The sequence below is a fragment of the Sus scrofa genome, chromosome 1 (genome assembly GCF_054392235.1).
Source record: "Sus scrofa isolate SSC_HxYL_T2T_F1_AM1 chromosome 1, Sscrofa_HxYL_maternal_Yorkshire_Landrace_v2.0, whole genome shotgun sequence".
Lineage (NCBI taxonomy): Eukaryota > Metazoa > Chordata > Mammalia > Artiodactyla > Suidae > Sus > Sus scrofa.
Genome location: NC_139383.1, coordinates 280,829,433 through 280,853,670, shown reverse-complemented (window position 1 = coordinate 280,853,670; position 24,238 = coordinate 280,829,433). Strand labels below are relative to the sequence as shown.

The 24,238-nt window shown below is 42.6% G+C and overlaps 1 protein-coding gene across 1 annotated transcript; it reads right to left on the bottom strand.

Annotated features, from left to right (window-relative positions):
- Positions 1-212: 212 nt before the first annotated feature.
- ZBTB43 (zinc finger and BTB domain containing 43) lies at positions 213-22,256 on the bottom strand. Its single transcript, XM_021068980.2, has 2 exons — positions 22,143-22,256; positions 213-5,617 (listed from the first exon to the last, which is right to left on the bottom strand). Exon 2 carries the CDS (start codon positions 5,592-5,594, stop codon positions 4,191-4,193), a length of 1,404 nt encoding a protein of 467 aa, XP_020924639.1. The 5' UTR covers positions 5,595-5,617; positions 22,143-22,256; the 3' UTR covers positions 213-4,190.
- Between the last annotated feature and the right edge of the window lie 1,982 nt (positions 22,257-24,238).

The window sequence follows — 24,238 nt, the reverse complement described above, 5'->3', positions numbered from 1 at the left end:
ACGCACCTAAATACCTGGTGGGGCTGGTGGGAGTTGAAATGAGACAATCACCGTCAAGGCCCGACACAGCAGATGATCACTCACTACCCACTGGATCAGGCTGTTTGGCATTTGCTCACACAGAGGCCGCAACGTACCTTGTATTCTCAGGTGGCAAAAGCCAGAGCGAAAACAAAGACATGTGGTCATATATCCAGAGTGAAAAACAAAACTTTTACAAAGTTGACAGATAACATTTATTAAAACATGTCATACAAAAGGGCATGGGCTCTTCTATAAGAAGAAAATATTAAACAGTAACATTCAATTAAGTAAAACCATGCTGTACACTGAAGACAGCAATATATAAAGACAAAACTAGTCAACTTTTGCAACACAGGCATAACATTTCACAAAATATCAATAAGATATGCACCTAATGATAATCTGTTTATCATCAAATGGTTTCGTGGTCTAAGAGTCACCTGACTTGCATAAATAAAGTAATTTTCTGGAAGAAACATTGGGAACCTCTAAAAGGAAAGAAGGCAGCAGCAATTGACATTATGACACAGGCTTCAAGCAAAATTAAAAAAAAAAAAAAAAAAAAAAGTCACATTTGCAAAATGTGTTCCAGCATCTTCCCACAGGGCACTATCAGTAGAGGTCTGAAATAAGAAACATGTACCTTTAAACATATAAGTAGCAAAGAAAAAACCCAAACACGTACCCTGGTTTCACTGAACAAAGTTAGTTACCCATGAAAGCAACCTAAATCACAAAATTAGTGTGGCACAGAGGGGCAAGGGGGGAGTCGGGATACATGTCGCTTGGTTTTCAGCATTCCTAAGTTATCAGAGACCTCACAAAAGCAAACACCTGGATTTGGTGTGAGGGCGTCCTTGACACCCTTCCCCGGGAAAGCGCAGGAAAGCGCAGCGTTGCTGCTGCTGCTCCGCCCCAACTTCACTTCCGCAGCAGCGTGGGGAGGGGGAAGCCAGCACTGAGACCAGGCAGCTTTCCCAAATAGCTAGAAGTTAGCACATGGTCAGTTTAGTTCAGCAAATGCCCAACAGAATGGAGGGGACACTTCCGGGCAGACTCTTTGAAAGCAGTGGCCAAAAGAAGGGACTGGAAGAAAAGGAGATGGAGAAATCAAATCAACAGGCTGGGGCCTAAGCGTGTCAGAGGGTAACCCTCGACAGCTGAGGAGAGGCTACTGCAGTCCTTCTCCAGTTAGACGCCTACTTTCCCAAGTGGATATTGCAATGGGTGGATCTGAAATTAAACGTATGGCATAAATACTAATATTAAATACCACTGGTGGTGCCTTGAAGCCCTTTCAACACTGGAACTGGAAAAAAATCACAGTTAAGACTCAAAGCAGGAGACAAATACCTTGGTTGTATGTAGGCCACTGACACGATCCCTGAAAGACTGTTTGGAAATGTTACCCACTACTGTCCAAACTCAACGGGAAGGATAAAGATTTTCTAAAGTCCCGAGGGTAAGGACAGAGGCTATCCAAGCCAGGATGGGTAGGAAAAAAAGGTGGTAATATAGCCTGGCCCCCTCATCCTAAAAGCAAAGATTACAGAGTCGCTTTTAACAGCCACACTAAGACAATACCCTTCCGTCCCCTCTCAGAACACGGCCAGCCGGCATTTCAGATGCCCAGCCACCTCACAGGGTCTGGCTGACCTGATTAGCAAGGCTAATTTTGATGAAAACCCCACTACCATCAACAGCTTCCAACAGCAGACGTGAGGAACTTGTATTTTAAACACCACACTTAGCAGCTGATGTACATAGAAGGATTTCAGTAAAAGGCCTCCTCTTCACCACACAGTAAATAAGTCCCAGCGCAATGGACTGCTCCCCATCGACCCCCCAAGAGCTGTCCACCCGCCCTGGCTGAACGAGAGTGCTTCGCCACCACTGCTCACGACGGGGTACTGTGCTGGTCTCAACGTAACTGAAGGAGCATGACTTCTCCAGAACGTTTTATTTTTACCTCTCAGACGCTTCTTCCCAAGTGTCGCGATACTCACTTGACTATAACTTTTAATAGAAACCAGCGCATCGAACCTTCCAAACAGGCAGAAAATGGTTTGCTGATACCACGGGAGAGGGTGATCAGCTTTGGCAAAACAAAATAGCTTCATTGCCTCAGTACTGAAATAAGCAGGAGAAATCAAACAATTTCTTCTCACACATAATGGCTAGGATCATACCTAAAACCCACTGTTTTCTAATGAAAGAAAAAGAGAAGGAGCAAAAGAGCTCAACTGTACAGTCACCTCTATATACTCCGCCAGGTACACAGAGAAAAGACTGTTAATTGGTGAAGCTTCAACACTTAAAGAGAAGAGGATATTAATGTGGCAAACAACCAAGAGGTAATATCTAGTTTCTAGGTTAAAAAAAATCAATATAATATATATATTTATAATAAAGTTTTAAATACAAAGTGCTTTTATATATCGAGAATGATACAGTGTTAATGAGGAGATCCCTGGTCTGTAACCTCGATTACAAGAGTTAACTGGTAAATAAGTCTTTCTTCCCCCTTTCAAATAACGTTTAACAACTAAATGCCTTGATGGTAGGAGCTTGAGGATCAGAGGCCATTGCCAGCAATGTCCATCATATTAGAGCAAAGCCAAACTTTTAAAACAAAATTTCACCCCGAATCCAGGAAAAGTTATTTTTATTTTAAGGAAAAAAAGTTTCCACTAAGAAATAATAAACCAGTAAGTTTACGGTAAAGTTAACAGTAGCACCCTGTCCTACCCTGGTGACTTCAGGTATATTACACAGCTTAAAACATCCTGAATATATGCTTCCTTTTTAACCTAAAACCTCTGACTGATCCTCAGAAAAGGTCTCAGAATAGCTGCTTTTCTTGGTTTTTTGTTTTTTTTTTTTTTTTTTTTTTTTTGGTAGGTATAGCTATGACTTGTAAATTTATGCAGCTTTATAATATGGGAGCGTGAATCTGTGGACTACTTTCTAAAATTAGGACTCTTTCTTTTCCCCTTTAAAACACATTCCAGCACTCATCAAGAGCTGGAATTATTAGCTCAGTGTACCCCTTTATGAGTATCTCCCCTGCCAGTGTATTTTCAAGACTCCTCTTTTCTTGGGCAGTCCCCCCCCCCATCAAGTATAACCCGATACTCCAAATTCTGCAACTCTCATTCTAAGTTGGAGTGTCACCGTAGCACTCTATTAGCTCCTGAAGTTCTCAGCCGTGACTTCTGGCTCCTCCCCAATAACTGTGGTCACTCACTGATCTCTTCAGGAAGCTCCATAACCTAAGACAGAGTAAATCAGCTGGAGCAGCTAATGGTACCGTGGCAGAGTTGAAGCAGGCTAGATGTCTACTAGCCACAGAGCAGATCCCGCCGTGTAGATGCTACAGTTAAACAAACAGGATTTGGGACAGAGAACCTATTAGGAACACCTATCTCTGGCACCCTAGAGAATTACAATTAGATACAATTGTTTAAACTAAATGTTAGTACTAAAATATAAAATTGACTTGTCAAGAGTCTGAAACACATTGTGACAGTGGCATCTTAGAGAAACTGAGGCTTGTACCATAAGTTATTTGTTTCATACTTAGAATGTCACCCTCTTAGTATCTCCATAGTTGTAGTTAAAATACCCTTTAGAAGAATAAAACCAACTAAGAGAGCTCTGTTAATCAACTTCGTATCCTAGGAATCACATTATTTGTAGCTATTACATAAGTAGCATTTCATTCAGTGAAGCAGCTACCAAAACAAACCAACATTACCTAAGTATCTATAGTAAGAGCAAAATAAAATTCCAACATGACCTTGTAATAATGAGTGATCAAAAATTGCTGCCACTTGAAATGGAACTGGTGGGTTGGAGTCCAGTTCCACGTGCAGGTGTCTTTATCCCCAAGTCCACCTGTCTCGATCACAACAGGCCTGAGGGTTTACCTTGCCAAGTGGGGAGGGGGCTAATGTATCCCCATTACCCACTCCAGGCCTGGAACATACAAATTTCAAGAATTAGATTTTTTAATTGGCCTACTTAGAGCTGGTCTCTCAGAAATATCTTTCTTTTTTTTTTAAGCTTCTCTCATAATAGCAAGTAGCACGCATCATCTGTGCCCAGATTTGCATAATTACCATAGTTTATTTTTGTGCCTGCCACTCAAGGACCAGATCCTATTTTTAGTTAGCCTCAGTCGTATTCTGCTCAGCCTTTGCAGCTTCGTAGGACTTGGTACAAGAAGTCACATGCCTGTGGAAACTGTCCCTCCACATAAATCTCTTTGCACAGATATTACACTCATATGGCTTGATGCCTGTGTGAATTTTCATGTGGCCCACGAGATGATGCTTCATTTTGAATTTCTTACCACAGACACCACAGCCATAAGGCCGAAGGCCAAGGTGCATGCTCATGTGTCGATCTCTCTGACTCTTGTGCGTGAAACTTTTCCCACACTGACATGGATACAGCTTGTCGCTGGCTGAGAATCCCAGGTGGGAAGCTTCTTCTTTAATTCCTGTGACCATTTCAATATTCTCAGTGTAACCCGATGCCAGGGCAGCCTCCTGTCTGTGCCCAATCAGATTCCCATCTGACCTCTCTCCGGAGAACTCTTCCATGGAAGAGCCATAGAAGTCCACCTGCTCGTCATAATTGCTTTCATCAGCCTGTTCATCAAACTCCGCTTCCACCTTTTTCTCCCCGATGTGGAAGTCCTCCTCTACTCCCGAGGGCTGGACGGAGTGCTCTGTCTGCATGGTGTTGATGGACTCTGTGACCTGGTGCTCGTCGTAGGGCGCGTGCACATCCATGCCCTCGCACGCTTGTTCGAAGCGCTCGGGCTTCACATGGATCCAGCGTTTGTGAGCCATGATGCTGGGCTTGCTGTACATGGGCCGGGTGTAGTGGAACTCGGCGCTGTCGCTGGCCCCCTCCTCCCCATCCTGGCTCGCCATTTCAGTGCTCAGCCGGTCGTGCTCTGTGGACGAGTTGCTAGGAAGGTATTCATGCTCGGTGAGCTGAGATGACAGCTCGTCTTTGGTGCTCTCCTCTTCATTCTCTCCATCCCTCAGTTCCTGGGCTTTGGGGAAATCGGTGTGGCCCCCAGAGCCCAGCTCAAAGCTCTCTACCAGGCCATTATAACTACTGCTGCTTGGAGACTGGTGGTCACTGCCATGATTTAGCTTCTGACAAAGGACTGTGGGGTTTCCCTCTAAAACCTCAGTGCATTTGTCTACCACATGCCACATCTGGAGGAAGCTTGCTGCTGTTAAGTAACTGACAATTTCTGGAGCAGGCATTACTAGACGTCCCGTGTAACTTGATAGGAGAATGTTCTCAAACACTCTGGGGTTCATCACATCAGGCAAAACAATCCTCCTGCTGTTTTTCAGGAGTACCTGGTCACAGAAGTAGGGTGAACTGGCAGCAAGAACAGCTTTGTGTGCCCGGAAAATGTGGCCTTGGACAACAATGGAGACATCACATAATTGTCCCTGCTGGCGCTGCTGGTTTAGTTTCTGCAGAATGGTGCTGGAAAAATCAGGAAATTCTACTCGAAAAGAGTTTGTTCCAGGCTCCATTTCATCACAAATCTCGTTTGGTGCTACAAGAAAGAGAAAAATTAGTACTAATTCTAGCCCCTAGAGAAACGTACCGATCACTAAGAAAATTAAGACAAGGTCCACAGTTCCACAAAGTTCCCCCTACTTGTGGGCAATGTGGGTGGAGCTGTCATCCTCCAGAGCAAGGCTTGCAGCTGTGACGGTGCCAAAAGCAAGTACCACCCACCATTCTTTATGGTATTAATTCTTGATTTTGCCTGTGTCTGAGTGGGAAAATGGAATCCAGAAATATTTGAAGCTATATAAATCCCAAGTAAAACAAAATAACTTTAAGACAACATTTTTATTTATTTTATTTTATCTTAGTCGAAAATCTTTAGGGTTGTTGCACCCATGGCATATGAAGGTTCCCAGGTTAGGGGTCAAATCAGAGCTGTAGCTGCCAGCCTACACCACAGCTCACAGCAATGCTGGATCCTGATCCACTGAGCAAGGCCAGGGATCGAACCTGAGTACTCATGGATACTAGTTGGGTTTGTTAACCACTGAGCCATGATGGGAACTCCAAGAGAGTGTTTTTAGAATGAAGTATTAATTTATGGTTTATAGCTCTTAAAACATTTCACAGGAGATCCTTGTGAACTGTGTCACAATGGGATTGCAGCATCTCTGGAGCCCTGGGACGCAGGCTGAACCCTTGCCTGGCACAGTGGGTTAAGGATCCAGTGTTGCCACAGCTGTGGCATAGGTCACAAGTGTAGTTCAGATCTGATCCCTGGCCTGGGAACTCCATATGCCATGGGGTGGTCAGCAAAGAAAAAAAAAAAAAATAATAATACCAATTTAATAATATTTTTGTCTTTTTTTTTTAGGGCTGCATCTGCGGCATTCGGAAATTCCCAGGCTAGGGGTCGAGTTGGAGCTGTAGCTGCCAACCTACGCCACAGCCACAGCAATGAGAAATCTGAGCCACGTCTGCAACCTACTCTGCAACTCACAGCAATGCCGAATCCCTAAACCACTGAGTAAGGTCAGGGATTGAATCCATGTCCTCCTGGAAACTAGTTGGGTTCGTTAACCATGGAGCCCCAATGGGAACTCCCAAATTTAATAATTTTAAAGAAAAAATTTAAAAACAAGCCAGGAAATAAACTACTTAGGTGTCTGTAATTTCAAAGGAAAATTTAACTATATAAATGTATAGCCTAGAGGTTATGTAAATTTTGAGAGCTACATCTGGAGTCTCTGCTCTGGTCACTGAAGAATTTTGTTTGTAGCTATCTGAAAAACAGGGGGGTGGGGGGTGGGAAGGGATGATACACATAAAAAATTTACAAAAAGTTGTTAGAAAAACCTCTCCATTTAGCCCCAGTTTCTTCCCCCAGAAGAAATCACCATTAACAAACTCCTGTGTATATTTCTAGAAACTTCTGTATGCATTATCAGAATAAATAATATACATCCTTTAAAAATTTCTACCCACAACTGCAACTCAGGTTCAATCTCTGGCCCGGCAAATTTCCCTATACTGCAGGTGCGGTCCCCCAAAGATATAAAGAAATAAAAATTCCTATGCAAATTAGCTCATCACCTACATTCTATTCTACACTTAGCTTCTGTCATTCAATTTGTCTTGCAGATCATCCAACATGCTATAGACTGATTTGACTGTGTCCTTAAATTCACATGTTGAAACTCTACCTCAGTGTGGTGGGTATTTGCTTTGGGGGACGATTAGACAATGAGGGCAGAGCCCACTTGAATGGCATTAGTGACCTTATAAAGGAAAGAGACAACACAGAAATCCCTTGTCCCTTTGGGAGTTCCTGTTGTGGCTCAGCAGTTAACAAACCTGACTAGGATCCTTGGGTTTGACTGCTGGTCTCACTCAGTGGGTTAAGGATCCAGTGTTGCCGTGAGCTGTGGTGTAGGTCACAGACATGGCTGGGATCTCAAGTCGCTGTGCCTGTGGTGTAAGCCAGCAGCTACAGCTCCAATTTGACCCCTAGCCTGGGAACCTCCATATGTCACAAGAGTGGCCCTCAAAAGACAAAAACAAACAAACAAACAAACAAACAAAAAAGACAGAATTTCAATTGTCTGGGTCTTTGAAATTATGAGCAACACCACATCAGACATCTGTGCATAACTATCTTGGCATATCTCTGGAAATATCTAGAGAGCAATGTCTACCACTGGAATTGCTAGGTCAAAGTATTATGTGCTTGAGATATGTAATATATAATCTCAATATATATAAACTGAATAAAACCAGTTTCCAGAAAGGTTGCCTTCTAGTTACACTCCTGCCCCACTAAATGACAGTGTCTATTTCCCTGCACCCTTACCAATGCTGGATTTTATCAAACAAGAAAAAAAGTGTGCAAATCACCTAAGGGAATAACCCATGATTCATTGTTTTGATCAACATTTCTCTAGTTATGAATGAGAGTGGTATTTCACTCATGTTTACTGGTCATTTGTTTTTCCTATATATATGAATCATACCCTTTGCTCAAATAAACTGACCAATTCATCTTATTGATTTTTGTAAATTCAGGAGGTTAACTTCAAAATTTATGTAAATTGTCCAATTTTTCCTTTTATGGCACCAGGGTTTTGTGTTAGATACACAAAGGCATTCCTGACTCCAAGATTATTTTTAAAAAGTAAAAAGAAATATTTAGGTTTTATTTCTGGCATGGTTTTTTTTTTTTAACCACACTCACAACATGAGGAAGTTCCTGGGTCAGGGATCGAAACCATGCCACAGCAATGACAATATGAGATCCTTTAACTACTAGGCCACCAGGGAACTCCTTCTGGCACCATTTTTAAAAAAGGCATTTAAATCTTAATACACAAAGTTTATTTTGGCATAAGGAGAAGGTTGGGATCTAATTTTTTCTTTCTCCTCCAAAATGGTGAACCTATTTTTCCTACACTATTTATTGAAAAACTATCTCAATCGTTTCCTCAGTATTTCAAGTATGGTTTTACAATTTTATATGACTAAGCCTTTTTTTTTTTCCCCCCCTTTTCCTCGCTTTTTAGGGCTGCACCCACAGCATATGGAGGTTTCCAGGCTGGGGGTCCATTCGGAGCTGTAGCTGCTGGCCTACGCTAGAGCCACATCAAAGCCAGATCCCAGCCGCATCTGTGACCTATACCACAGCTCATGGCAACGCCAGATCCTTAACCCACTGAGTGAGGCCAGGGATCCAACAGGCAACCTCATGGTTCCTATTGAATTTGTTTCTGCTGAGCCACAACAGAAATTCCTGAGAGGAGACTTTTAAAAGCAGTTCTGGAATTCCTGCTGTGGCTCAGCAGGTTAAGAATCCAACTAATATCCATGAGGATGTGGATTCAATCCCTGGCCTCCTCAGAGGGTTAAAGATGGAGCCAGTGTTGCTGTGGCTGTGTGTATGCCAGCAGCTGTAGCTCGGATTTGATCCCTGGCCTAGGAACTTCCATATGCCCCAGGTTCGGCCCTAAAAAGCAAAACAAACAAACAAACAAACCGTTCTACAAAAATAAACACCATAAATGATGTTAGAGAAAACGGTGGAGTAGGAAGCTCCAGAGGGGTCAGTCCCTCCACCAAAACAATCAGTAAACTGTTAAAATGGTCAGAATCAACCATTTCAGATTTCCGGAATCTGATCAGACACTGAGAGCAAAGTGCTGCACATCAGCAATAATCCCCAGCCCTCAGCCACGCCACAGTCTATGGGACAGTGGCCCAATTTTCTAGAGGGCCTGGCTTATGCCAAGGTGGACAGCAAAAGCCATTTCTCCAAAAATTGGGTTTTTTGTTTTTTGTTTTTTTTTGCATTTTGGCCAGTCTGGCTGACCCATGCAGCTTTGTCCTGATGCCCTCAGGCTGCAGTGGCTTCCATGGTAGCATCTATCACAAGCTTTTAAAATAGAAGACTTTTCTCCTCTATTCCCTAGGCCGAAACATTTAAGGAAATCTGTCAGGACATAGCCTACCACATAGATAAAGCAACAGAAACTCCAGTGACTACATGCAATAAGGGATACAGATTTTGCAAAACAGTTTGGAAAAATCACCATGCAGACAACTATAGCCCTGAACAAGAAACAGCAACAACAAAAAAATCCCCAAAGTGAGGAAGAACCTGACTTCAAGAGCTACCACATTAGAATATTCAAAATATCCAGTTCTCAACCAAAAATTACAAAATGAACAAACAAAAAGGAAAATAAGGTACATTCACAGGAAAAAAAAGAATTAGAAACTATCCTTGAGGAATTCCAGACATTGTTAAGTACTAGTTAAAGCTGTCAAATTGTTAAAGAAAACTATGGACAAAGAACTAAAGGAAACCAGAACAATGTCAATAAAGAAAAACTATAAAAAGTATCCAAATAGAAACTCTGGAGCTGAAAAGTCTAATAGCTCCATTAGGGCTGAATTGTATCATTCAAAACTCCTGTGTTAAAGCCTGAATCCCCAATATGTCAGAATGTGACTATATTTGGATATAGGGCTTTTAAAAAGTAATTAAGTTACAGCAAGGTTGGTAGGGTGGGCCCTAATCCAAGCTGATAGTGTTCTTATATGATATGAAATTTGGACCCAGAGACATGAGGCACTTGTGCAATGTGAAGACACCGTGAAAAGGTGGCACCTGCAAGTCAAAGAGAAAGGTCTTAGGAGAAACCAAATCTGCCGACACTTTTATCTCAGACTTCTAGCCTCTAAAATTGTGAAAAAAGGAGTTCCCATTGTGGTGCAACAGGATCAGCGGTGTCCTGGAAGCACTGGGACGCAGGTTTGATCCCCAGCCCAGCACAGTGGGTTAAGGATCTGGCATTGCCAGAGCTATGGCTTAGGTCACAACTACAGCTTGGATCTGATCCTTGGCCTGGGAACTCCATAGGCCTTGGGGCAGTCAAAAAAGAAAAAAAAGAAAAAAAAAAATTGTGGGAAAAAAAAAAAAAACCCTTGTTGCTAAGCCACCTACCCTGTGGGCAAGGAAACAAATGCAAGTTGAAATAAAAAGTTTCTGAGAAGTCCAATGGCAGATTTAATCAGGCAGAAGGGAAAAAAAAAAAAAATCAGGATCAAAAGGTAAAGCAATTGAACTATCTAGTCTGAGGAGTATTAAGAAGAATGAAGAAAAATAAACACAATCTGAGGTACCTGTGGAAAACTACTAACTATATCAACATGCAAATAAATGTTTCAGAAGGCACAAAAGGGTAGGAAAGACATTAAATATAACAGTTGAAAACTTTCTGAATTTGATAAAAGACACAAACCCTACACATCCAAGAAGCTTAAACTCCAAGCAGATAAAGTTAATCCATATGAGATACATTGTAAGTCAAATAATAGAAAGCCAAAGACAACAGAGAATACTGACAGCAAGAAAGAAGCCATTCATCACATAAAAGGGGTCCTCAGTAAGACTAACAGCTAGTTTCTCATCAGAAATCATGGCACTCAAGACAATGCATGACTTTAAAGTGCTAAAGAAAGATCTGTCAACCAAGAATTCTATACCTAGCAAAACTATCCTTTCAAGGATGAAGGGAAGCAGCTCGTGATGTGGTGCAATGGATTAAGAATCCAAATGCAGTGGCTCAGGTCACTGCAGAAGGTTTGCTCCCCAGCCAGTTCACTGGGTTAAAGGATCTGGCATTGCCTGGCTACAGCCTGGATTCAGTCCCTGGCCTGGGAACTTCCATATCCCATGGGTGGGGCCATAAAAACACACAAAACAAAAGAATGGAGGTGAAATTAATACATTCCAAGATAAACAAAAGCTAAGGGTATTTGTTACTAGTAAGTCTCCTCTAATAAGATATGATAAAGCTATCCTTCACACCAGACAAAAGAACACTAGCCAGTAATTCAAAGCTATATAAAGGAATCAAGACTACCAGTAAAGGCAATAGCATAGATAAATAAAAGAGCTGATATTAAAGTTAACTACGATAAAAAGTTTTTTTAGGAGTTCCCATCGTGGCACAGTGGTTAACGAATCCGACTAGGAACCATGAGGTTGCGGGTTCGGTCCCTGCCCTTGCTCAGTGGGTTAACGATCCGGCGTTGCCGTGAGCTGTGGTGTAGGTTGCAGACGCGGCTCAGATCCCGCGTTGCTGTGGCTCTGGCGTAGGCCGGTGGCTACAGCTCCGATTCGACCCCTAGCCTGGGAACCTCCATATGCCGCGGGAGCGGCCCAAGAAATAGCAACAACAACAACAACAACAACAACAAAAGACAAAAAAAAAAAAAAAAAAAGGTTTTTTTAAAAAATTAAAGGCAAAAAAAAAAAAGAGATGATATTATACTTTTGATTTACAGCCCCTCTCTTTTCTTGAATGATTTAAAAGGCAAATAAAACAATAATTATAAAACTGTTACTAGGCACACAATGTACCAAGATGTAATCAGTGACACTAATAATGAGGAAGGAGGGATGGAGATGTATAGGAACAGAGTGATCATTTACTATTGAAATCAGCTTGTTATAAATTTAATACACTAATTATAAGCCTCAAGGTAACTATTAGGAAAATAAAAAATACATTTAAAAAAAAGGAAATTAAAATAGTACACAAAAACCTCAATTAAATATTTTTAAAAGGCAGTAAGGGAGGAACTGAGGAATAAAAACATACAAGATACACAGAAAAAAAATAGCTAAAAGGTAGAAGTCTTTTTTTTACTGGTAATTATTTTAAACATAAATCCATTAAGTTCTCCAATTAAAAGGCAAAAGACTAGCAGAATGAATTTTAGAAGTTCCCACTGTGGCTCAGAAGAAACAAATCCGACTAGCATCCACGAAGACGCAGGTTCAGTCCCTGGCCTTGCTCAGTGGGTAAAGGATCTGGCATTGCCGTGAGCTGTGGTGTAGGTCAAAGACATGGCTTGGATCCTGTGTAGCTGTGGCTGTGGTGTAGGCCAGCAACTACAGCCCCTATTTGACCCTTAGCCTGGGAACCTTCATATGCTGCAGGTGCCACCCTAAAAAGACTAAAAAAAAAGAGACTCACTTTAGGAGTTCCCGTCGTGGCTCAGTGGTTAACGAATCCAACTAGGAACCATGAGGTTTCGGGTTTGATCCCCGGTCTCGCACAGTGGGTTAAGGACCTGGCATTGTGGTGAGCTGTGGTGTAGGTCAGACGCGGCTTGGATCCCACGTTGCTGTGGCTCTGGCGTAGGCCGGCATAGCTATAGCTCTGATTAGACCCCTAACCTGGGAACCTCCATATGCCGTGGGTGCGGGTGCAGCCCTAGAAAAGACAAAAAGACCATAAAAAAAAAAAAAAAAAGAGAGACTCACTTTAGATACAAAGGCACAAAGAAGTTGAAAGTAAAATAACGGAGAAAGATATTTCATGCAAAGAGAAACCAGAAGAGAGCAGGGGTGACTGGATTATTAACAGACAAAATAGATTTGAAGTCAGAAAGATTACAAGAACAAAGATGGACATTATACATTGATAAAAGGTTCACTCTATCAAGAATATATAACAAAAAATGGATGTAATAAGAGATATATATATATGGGACGCAAAAATGGATAGAATTGAAGAGAGAAACAGATTACAACAACAGGTGGAGACTTCATACCTCGCTATGAATAATGGATAGAAAAACAGGACAGAGTTCCTGCTGTGGCTCAGCAGAAATGAACCTGACTAGTAGCCATGAGGATGTGGGTTTGATCCCTGGCCCCCACTCAGTGGGTTAAAGACCTGGCATTGCCTTGAGCTGTGGTGCAGGTCACAGACAAGGCTTGGATCCCACAAGCATAGGCCAACAGCAGCTGTGGCATAGGCCAGCAGCTGTAGCTCTGATTTGACCCCTAGCCTGGGAACTTCCATGTGCTGCAGGTACGTCCCCATGCCCTTAAAAAGAAAACCAGGACAGAAGATCTATAAGGAAATAGAGAACTTTTAACAATATTACAAATCGATTATACTGAAAAGACACATAAAGAACACAAAGGAATGAGGTTTTGATATATGCAGCAACATGGATGAACACTGAAAACATTACTCTAAAACATCACACTAAACGTTAATGTAAGCCAGATACAAAGGACAAATGTCACGTAATTCTACTTATGTGAAACATCTAGAACAGGCAAATTCAGAGAAAGCAGATTAGAGGTTCCTAGGGGGCTTGGGTGAGTGAGAAATTGGGAGTTATTGTCTAATTGGAGTTTCTTCGGGGTATAATGAAAAGATTTTGAAACTAGAAAGTGTTGTAGAAACAACAATGGGGTATAATTAATGCTACTAAATTGTACACTTGAAAATGATGGCAAATTGATATATATTTTACCATACATTTAAAAAAAATCTTGAAAAAAGTCAGGTGACTATTTTTAACTGTGTCAAGGTAGTAATAGCCTTTGTAATTTAGTAAGTATCTGACCTCCACCCTTAAATTAGAGTGTGGCATTTGCACATATTCCCTTGTAACATACAAAGCCTAAACCTCTCCGGCAGGTTTTCCTGCTATATAAGCAATATTTACAAACTCACAGGCAGTGGTGACCTACCTATACTAACAGTACAGCTGCCGTTTCAGAGGAAGGCACCTAGTGTACTCTACAGTTATATATCTACCCTGTCAATACAAATTTTGGCACCACCAGGGTAAGAGGAAGTCTTGAGGGCAGCATACAATTCCTCCTATCTACCACGTCCCAAGCCAAGAAACCTGGTGTGGCTGTGGTTTTGGTGTAGGGCAGCAGCTGCGGCTCCAATTCGCCCCCTAGCCTGGGAACTTCCGTATTCCACAGGTACAACCTCAAAAGGGAAAAAAACAAACAAACAAACAAACAAACAAACAAACAAAAAAACCCAGCAAGAGAGAAGATAATAGAACAGAACACAGAATAGAGATCCAATGAGTGGCTATTAGCATCCTTGAAAGAACAAAACAAATGGAGTAGAAAGGATATTCAAATAAAATTTAATAGAAGAAAATTTCCCTGAGGGTAAAATCCTGAGTATTTAGAAGAGTCATATCTCAGTAGTGGGGACAAATTAGACCCAGAAAGCTTGAAAACAAGCCTCAAAAGGATCAAACTATTTCCAAATAGTTGTGTTCCAGAACAAATCTTAAGGAGATTTACATAAGACCAAAAAATCCAGAACCCGATAAGGTAAAATTTATATCTGCCATCCAATTAAAAAAAAAAAAAATCACCTGGTATGCAAAGAAGCAGGAAAATATAGCCTATAATAGGGAGAAAAAAAATAATGAATAGAAACAGACCCAGAAATGACAGATTTATACAAATGGTAGAAAATTCTACATTCTTCATGTTCAAGAAAATGGAGGAGGAATTCCTATTGTGGCTCAGCAGGTGAAGAACCTGACTAGTATCCATGAGGATCAGATCCCGTGCTCCTGTGGCTGTAGCATAAGCCGGCAGCTGCAGCTCCAATTCAACCTCTAGCCTGGAAACCTCCATATGCCACTGGTGAAGCCCTAAAAAGAACAAAGAAAGCAAGCTGAGGAAAATTACACATAGTAGGTAGACAGGAAAGCTAACAAACAAAACCAAATTGAACTTTTTTTTTTTCTTGGTCTTTTTGCCTTTTCTAGGGCTGCTCCCGCAGCATATGGAGGTTCCCAGGCTAGGGGTCCAATTGGAGCTGTAGCCGCTGGCCTAAGTCAGAGCCACAGCAATGCGGGATCTGAGCCGTGTCTGCAACCTACACCACAGCTCACGGCAACGCCGGATCCTTAACCCACTGAGCAAGGCCAGGGATCAAACCTGCAACCTCATGGTTCCTAGTCAGATTCGTTAACCACTATGCCACGATGGGAACTCCAACAAATTGAACTTCTATAGATTAAAAGACAAACACTGGATGGGAATAACAAATTTAACATTCTAGAAGAAAAGATTAGTAAACTTGAAACAAAGCAAAACAACCTAAGATAGAGAGTAAAGAAAAAAAAAAAGGGGGGGAAAGAGCATCAGTGAGCTGTGGGACAGTTTCTTCCAAATTTGACAAAAACTACAAAGCCACAGCTCCAAGAAGCTCAACAAACCCCAAGCACAAGAAGTATGAAGAAAACTATGAGGCATATCATAATCAAATCATGAAAACAGTGATGAGGGGAAATCTTAAAAGCAGCCAGAGGGAGACCCTCTGTGTACAGAGGACCAAAACAAACAAACAAAAAACAACAAAAAAAGGCTGCAAACCTCTTGTCAGAAATAATACCAGCCAGGCGACAGGAGACAATGTGAGATAAAAGACATCTTTTTTTGTTTTTTTTTTGGTCTTTTTAGGGCCACACCCTCAGCATATGGACGTTCCCAGGCTAGGGTCTTCTGGCCTATGCCACAGCTATGCCAAATCCAAGCCAAGTCTGCAACCTACACCACAGCTCACGACAATGCTGGGTCCCTAACCCACTGAGCAAGGCCAGGGATCGAACCTGTGTCCTTATGGATACTAGTCAGGTTTGTTACTGCTTGAGCCGCAAGGGGAACTCCAAAAGACATCTTTAAAGTGCTGAAAGGGAGTTCTAAATCTGACTAGGAACCATGAGGTTGTGGGTTCAATCCCTGACCTCACTCAGTGGGTTAAGGATCCGGCGTTGCTGTGAGCTGTGGTGTAGGTCAAAGATGAGGCTTGGATCCCAAGCTGCTGTGGCTATGGCATAGGCTGGCGGCTACAGCTATGAATTGATCCCTAGCCTGGGAATTTTCATATGCTGCGGGTGTGGTCCTAAGGAAAAAAAAAAAAGACAAAAACAAGCAAACACACAAACAAAAAAGCGTTTCCCCGGTGACCTAGCAGTTAAGGATCTGGTGTTGTTACTGCTGTGGCATGGGTTTGATCCCTGGCCCAAGAACTTCTGCATACCACAGGCGAGTTCAAACAAAAACAAAAACCAAATAAAAACTGAACAACAAAGAAAAAACTATAAGCCTATCTCAGTAACTCAGAAAGAAAAATTATTAACCACATAACATGGGTTTATTGTAACCTCTTGTTGGTTGAGAGTATTGCAAGTGTGATACACTGAAGAAACTGAGTTATTGGTACCATTGCACTGAGGGGTAAGATCCTATTCTATGGTAAAATTACCACCAGAAGCCCTCTCAAAAGCTCGTTTTCATTCAAGGCCACTGGTGGTGGCATGTACATGGTTAACTATGCTTCCTTCTACAAGGGACAGAGAGTGGTGGGAGGCAAGTCTGGAAAGAATGATTGGTACTCCCTTGCTGAAGGCTGAGCTTGAACTTGAAATGTGGGTACTGGGAGCAGTAACGAAAACTTCTGAGTGACACGCAATGAACTATGTTCAGAAAGCATAATCTATTGATGGACTTAAAGCAGGAGCAAGTCGGAAGTAAAGGCTAATTCTAAGATTTCAGTAAATATGGTCTAGGCTTGAGGCAATGAAAGTAACAGTGAGTATGGAAAACAGAAGGAAACCCAATGGGACTGACTGAATCAGGCGGAAAGATGCAAGAGTAGCTCAGGGTACAAATAATACTATCAAGAAAGTGAGGAAATAACCTGCAACACAGAGGTGGTCACATAAGTGATAAGTGACTTGTATCCAGAATACATAAAAAACTCTTAAAATTCAGTAATAAAAAGACTACCCAGGAGTTCCTGCTGTGGCACAATGGGACTGGTGGTGTCTCTGCAGAGCCAGGACAAAGGTTCAATTCCCAGCCCAGCAGAGTGGGTTAAAGGATCCAGTGTTGCCACAGCTGTGGCTTAGGTCACAACTGTGGCTTGGATCTGATCTCTGGCTGGGGGACTCCATATGCCGCAGGGCAGCCAGAAAAAATACTACTATCCAACTGAAAAATAAGCAAAGGACTTGAACAGATATTTCTCCAAAGAGGACATTCAGAAGAACACACAAAAGACGTTCAATATCACTACTCATTAGGGAAGTGCAAATCAAAACTACAATAAGGTATCACTTCTCACCCACTCGGATGGCTAAGATAAGTAAGACAGACACTACTAAATGCTGAAGAGGATACGGAACAAAGAAAAAACTATAAGCCTATCTCAGTAACTCAGAAAGAAAAATTATTAACCACATAACATGGGTTTATTGTAACCTCTTGTTGGTTGAGAGTATTGTAAGTTTGATACGGAAGGATTAGAACCCTTATGCATTGTTGGTGGGAATGTAAAATGGTGCAGCCATTTTACATTTGGAAAACAGTTCGGCTGCTCCTCAAAAAGTAGCAGTTATCATGTAACTCAACTATTCTACTCTTAGGTATACATCTAAGAGAAATGAAAACATATGACACCCACAGAAAGCTTAAACATAAATGTTTGTAACAGCATTATTCATGATGGCCCCAAAGTGGAACCAACCCAAATATTCTCAACTGATGACTGGATATATAGGATGTGTTTTATCTATACCATGGAATATTATTCCATTTTATTATGTGTTATGCCATTCCTCCGGGAATAAAAAAGAATGAAGTATTGACAGATATGACAACATGGCTGAATCCCGAAACATTATGCCAGGCGAAAGAAGTTAGACATAAAAGACCTGCAGCATGTGGAGGTTCCCACACTAGGGTCGAAATGGAGCTGTGGCCGCCAAACTACACAACAGCCACAGCAATGCAGGATCTGAGCCGCGTCTGTGATCTACACCACAGCTCATGGCAACAACACCGGATTCTTAACCCACCGAGCAAGGCCAGGGATTGAGCCCGCATCCTCAAGGATCCTAGTCAGATACGTTTTCACTACACCAGGAAGGGAACTCCCCATATACACTGTTTAAGCACCAATTACATCTACCCCTCAGAAGAGAAGTAAAAGAAACTTCTGGTCTAGGACAATTAAATACAACTACATTATTATTTTTACCGGGAAAAAAAAAAACACACACACACACACACAAAAAAAAACCCAGCTGCCAGCCTATGCCAGAGCCACAGCAATGCAGGATCCAAACCGTGTCTGCAACCTACACCACAGCTCACATGCCGGATCCTTAACCCACTGAGCAAGGCCAGGGATCAAACCCACAACCTCATGGTTCCTAGTCGGATTCGTTAACCACTGCGCCACGACAGCAACTCCATGCCTTCATATTTTTCCAACAAACTTTTAACTTTGGCATAATTGAAGATTTACAGAAAAGTTGCAAAAAAAAGTCACGTTCCTGCATGCCTGTCACCCAGTTTTCTTTCTTTCTTTTTTTAAAATGACTGCACATGTCATATGGAAGTTCCCCAGCCAGGGACTGAATCCAAGCCACAGCTGTGGCAACGCCGGATCCTTTATCCCACTGTGACAGGCCAGAGGTCAAACCTTCGAGGTCGAATTCCTAACCCACTGGGCCACAGTGGGGATTCCACCCAGATTTCTTTGCATGTTAACATTTTACATTACCACGGTACCTTTGTCAAAAATAGGAAGTCAACACTGGTCAATACCTATGTAACTTTGCAGAATTAAAAATATCCTCTGGAAAAGTGTTTTCCATCGCCAGATGATTATCAATCAATAATATCCCTATGTTTTCTAACTGGAACACTTTAGCCAAGAACTTAGTAAAATTTTAGGATTAAAAAAAAAAAAAAAACCCTACCTACTTTATGAAGTTTGCTTCATGTCACAGCTGAATCTTTTACTTAAAACTTCAGGGCAAAAAGTCCCTTGCAGTACACTCTTTGAGATTCAAAAGAGAAGGAATTGTTCTAATCACTAACTCCCCCCTTATCAGTCATCCTGCCATTACGTTACAATAAAGCCAAGGAAATGTCTTTAACTGCACCCTCATATTCATTAGAATTCAGGAAAAGCAGCTCAGTCAAGAAAGCAGAAGGAAGAACCAGCACTTGTTTCATGAAAATTACTTCATATGCCAACAAAATAAAAGTTTTTTCCTTCAATATGTTACAAAGAGACAAAAAAAATCTTTCTATTCTAATTGCAAACGTAAATAAAGTGAAAAGGGGGAAAGTTCATGAAAATGACATAAAGCATATTCAACCGATTATAAGAGGCACATTTCTTTCACGTTTTAAAATTTCCGAAATCAGGATGTGACGGCCAGGTGGAAGGTATAATAGCCGTCTCTAAGACGATGATAGTACGTTCCTGAGAGCCTCATCAATGTTTCTGATGGGAAGAAGGACAACGCTGTGGAAAAGTGCGGATCAACTCTGAATTGAAAGGTATTCAATAGAGTGGAAATGTTAAGAAAGTTAACGAACATTTGAACCAATTCATTTCACTTTTCTTCTTTATACATATGCACTAGAGTATCATTTTTAAATGCCTAAATAAGTCTGAAAATGTAAAAAAGCACATGTAGTAGCTTAACTGGAAGTGTCCTCTTCCTTTGGTGACATAATCACGGTATCCAGGATTCACACAGGTGAATCAGCTGCTACCTCATATAAGAAAGCGCAATTAACTGCCTTACAGGCAAACTGATAGCTTAGGTAAGAGAACATAAAACAAAGGCCTCCTCCATCAGGAAACACAAACCAACATAATTTGTCATTATTGTGATAAAAGGGCTATTTTCCCAAATCTAAGTTTTCTTCTTGTGAAAAATAAAATCTTTCTCAAATTTCCTATATATGCAGCCAATTTCTGCACTGAGTACAATGACTACGGAAGGAGAGTGAGAGTGGAAACTTGCTACAAGTAGAAATTTTCACTGAATTCTTTTAACAAAACTCCTTTTCTAAGGATCTTGGTTGTGGAAAGAGGACATCAAGAAACTAAAGGTTCAACTAACTGTTCCTAAAAGCTACAGAATGATTTTTTTCTTCTTTTTCAGGGCCACATCTGAGGCATATGGAGGTTCCCAGGCTAGAGGTGGAATCAGACCTGCAGTGGCAGCCTGGGGTAACACCGGATCCTTAACCCACTGAGCAAGGCCGGGGATCCAACCTGCATCCTCATGGATACTAGTCAGGTTCTTAACCTGCTAAGCCACAACTGGAACTCCCAGAACGAATTTTTAAAATCACATTTTCAAAGAGCTTGTCAGTTCCAGGAATCCACATTTAGCAATTTTCTTTTGTTATTGTGGTAAAATATACTTAACATAAAATTGGTGGCATTAAGTACATTCGTGTTGTTGTGCAACCATCATTATTACCTATTCCGGAACTCTGTCATCATCCCAAACTAAAACTCTGTATCCATTAGACAATAATTCTTCCATTCCTTCTCCCCGCCAGCCCCTGGTAAACTATATTCTATTTTCCGTCTCTGAATTTGCCTGTTAGATACCTTACGTAAGTGTGCCTCATACAATATTTGTTCTCTTGTGTCTGGCTTACCTCTCCAGTGAATACTTTTGTAAAGCAAAGACTGATCCCCAAATTATGAGGTTTCTCATAATTTAACTGTACACAGTGGCACAATCTCTGAACTAAGCATGTATGCTCTCCCAGAAATCCGGCTACTGTTCCACGAATCCTTCTAAGGGGCAGAGGATCTCAGATAGACCTTTCCTTTGCCTGTAGACAGGTATGGTTAAGCAGCTGTAAATCCAAGAGCAGGCTCCTTAGAACCCTGGAGGCCATGTGGATGGAGAAAAGGGAAGTAGGGAGCTGTGCAGGCCTGAAAAACCATGGGAAAGAAAAGGTAAGGATTCATCAAGCTACTATGGCCCTGAGATGGACTTCTCTCTGTTCTCCAGGAACTCCTGCACCCTGACACTTAGGTTGGGTGACACCTGTCAGAACTGAGGCCAGACCGCAGTCTAGTCGCTAAGAATGTCACCAAGTGCAGGAAGCTTCACAGGGTCATGAGTCACCTTCCATGGCTCAGAGGTCCGGGCAGGCCTGCCCCGCCCAGAGAAACCCAGTTAGGAGAGGCAGAAACAGAGAAACACACCACTGGCAGAGAGAGAGAAACATACAGCCAAAGAGCTGTACTGACAGGCCATGAATAAAAGAGAATAAGGACTAAAAGGGAAACACAGGATCAAAAGTTACAGAAGCAAAGTGTAAGCAGAAATAACGACAGGACCCATATACTCAGAGATGAGTTCCAGAGAAACAAAGTGGGGAAAAATACAAACTTGACAATGCCACAAAGTTGAAAGGCAAAAAGGGCAGGTGACAACAGGTGACACAGACAGCAAGAGCGGTGAAACAGACGTAAACAGAGACCGATTACAGCGCGGTCTGGACGTAGCCTTTCTCCCTGCCTTGATTCGAACCCGAAGCCGCCAAGCCTCGCCCACCCCGCGCCCCCAAAAGGCTGGCAGACAGACGGGGGGCAGGATCTCTAAGCGCCCTGGTCCGCCGAAGTCCGCTGCCGCGGGGTGACCTTGGGCAAGACGCTGCCTCGGGGGCCCTGGTGTCGCTGTACACGAAGTAGGCTGGCCGGATACAGCAGGAGTCGGACCCAGGTCGCCGGGACTCCAACGGCCCGCGCGCGGCTTAAACATCCCGGTGGGTGTAATGGGCCTGGCGGTGCCAGCGGTGCGCGCGCCGGGAACTGCAGAGAAGCCCTCAAACCTCTCCGGTTTCCTTTCCTGCCCTCATGCTACTCGTTGTCCCGACTCTGACATACCTGCCAAGGACTTGGCGCTCACATAGCCTGCAAGTAGGATACTTTCCGCCGCCGGCGCCAGGCCCGTTCAAGCCGTCGCAGCCGCGACCGCCCCAGTCTGCACCTCCCGCCCCCGGAAACGCTTGTCGGTCCCGCCCCCGAAACTGCCAGTGCTTCCGGAGGCGCATGCGGGACTCGCGTTCGGGGCGGGGCGTATGGAGCTTGCCCCGAGAGAGCTAGCGCCTGCGCAGTAGAGCCTGGACAGGTCGATCCGCAGGAGAGTTTCTGGGACAACTGCGGAATGTTCGGAGTCCTGAACACTTCGACCTATCAGCTTGTGTGGGAGGGACTGTGTCAAATCTTTTCGTCCCTCCACAGAGCCTTTATCTCGTGGTGGATGCTCAGTAAATGTTCAGTGAAAGGACCAAGTACCCTCTGTGTGGCAAATGTTGTGCCAGGCACCCCTAGGAAAAGCTTCATTTTGTTCAGATACCTGAGGAGATCTTTCGATCCTAGGGGAAGTAGACCTTCCTCCCAATTGGAGGGGATGGCTCATAATTAATCCAGACTATTCGTGGTAAACTCATTTTCATTAGCCAGTAGTTGGACTAGGCATAGGCATATGGCCAATATCTGGCCCATAATATTTATTATAGAAGTCATGGAGTGGGGCTTCTGGAAAATTTTTTGTTTATTTTGTTTTTGTTTTTACAAAGTCCAGTAGGACTTCTAGTTGAGTGTGCTCCTTAAGTGCTTTGCCACTTTTATTTTCTTCTGGTCTCTAAGCAGACATAAAGTTTGGAAGTTCAGTCGCTATCATATGCCTGTGATATACAAGCAATTCTAAGGCTAGCAAAGCAGAAAGATTGAGAGCGCCTGTGTCTCATACGACGTTAAGCTATAGTCTCAGCTTTAGACTGCTTCCCCCTGAATGTTTTTGGCATGAGCCTAATAAACTTCTTACTTGGGCTTTGTTTCTAGTAATATTATCAACTACATATCTCCAAATATAACAGCAACAAAATATATAAAATTGCTAGGAGAAATACTGAAAATATCCTTTGAAATATATGGATAAGCTTGTGAGAAAGTCAGGAGAACCATCTGAGGGCAGAAAGGAAGCAGAAACACAAGCCTAGGAAGTTAGAATTAATGCACAGGTACTGTCTGTCACCACTGACAAATATTTTGAAAATCATCTCTGGAGGTACGTAAACAATAATGGTGCTACAACTATGGGGGCATCTACCTGGGTCCAGGCAGAACAAGAGCCAAATTGGGACCTTTCTTGGGTCAGGTTGGGACCAAAGAAGGCATTATCTTCAAGCGAAGGATAAGCTAGAGGAAAAAAAAAAAAATCTGCCCTGCCTAGGTAGGCAGCAAAGAAAATTGATTCTACCAGACGTTCTGTTGTGGCGCAGCAGAAATTAATCTGACTAGTATCCATGAGGATGCAGTTTTGATCCCTGGCCTCAATCAGTGGGCAGGGGATCTGGCATTACCATGAGCTGTGGTGTAGGTTGCAGACGTGGCTTGGATCCTGCATTGCTATGGATGTGGTGTAGGCCGGTAGCCGTAGCTCTGATACAATCCCCTAGCCTCAGAACTTCCATGGGCCACAGGTGCAGCCCTAAAAAACAAACAAGAAAAAGAAAATTGACTCTACCTTGGTTCCTGGTGGAGGGGTAAAACACTTCCCTAGTGGGTGTATGACTAAAGTCTGGTCATTACGTGACTGCACTATGTGCATGGTCCAAGAGTCCAAGCTGAACATTTCAATTTATTTATTTATTTATTTTTTTGGGTCTTTTTTTTTTTTTTTTTTTTTTTTTTGCTATTTCTTTGGGCCGCTCCCGCGGCATATGGAGGTTCCCAGGCTAGGGGTCGAATCGGAGCCACAGCCACTGGCCTACGCCAGAGCCACAGCAACGTGGGATCCGAGCCGCATCTGCAACCTACACCACAGGTCACGGCAACGCCGGATCGTTAACCCACTGAGCAAGGGCAGGGACCGAACCCGCAACCTCATGGTTCCTAGTCAGATTCGTTAACCACTGCGCCACGACGGGAACTCCTGAACATTTCAATTTAAAGAGGACCTGGAGGAGTTCCTGCGA

Bases quoted from the DNA above. Each gene is read 5' to 3' on its own strand.
- ZBTB43 (XM_021068980.2), bottom strand. From the start codon at position 5,594: ATGGAGCCTGGAACAAACTCTTTTCGAGTAGAATTTCCTGATTTTTCC.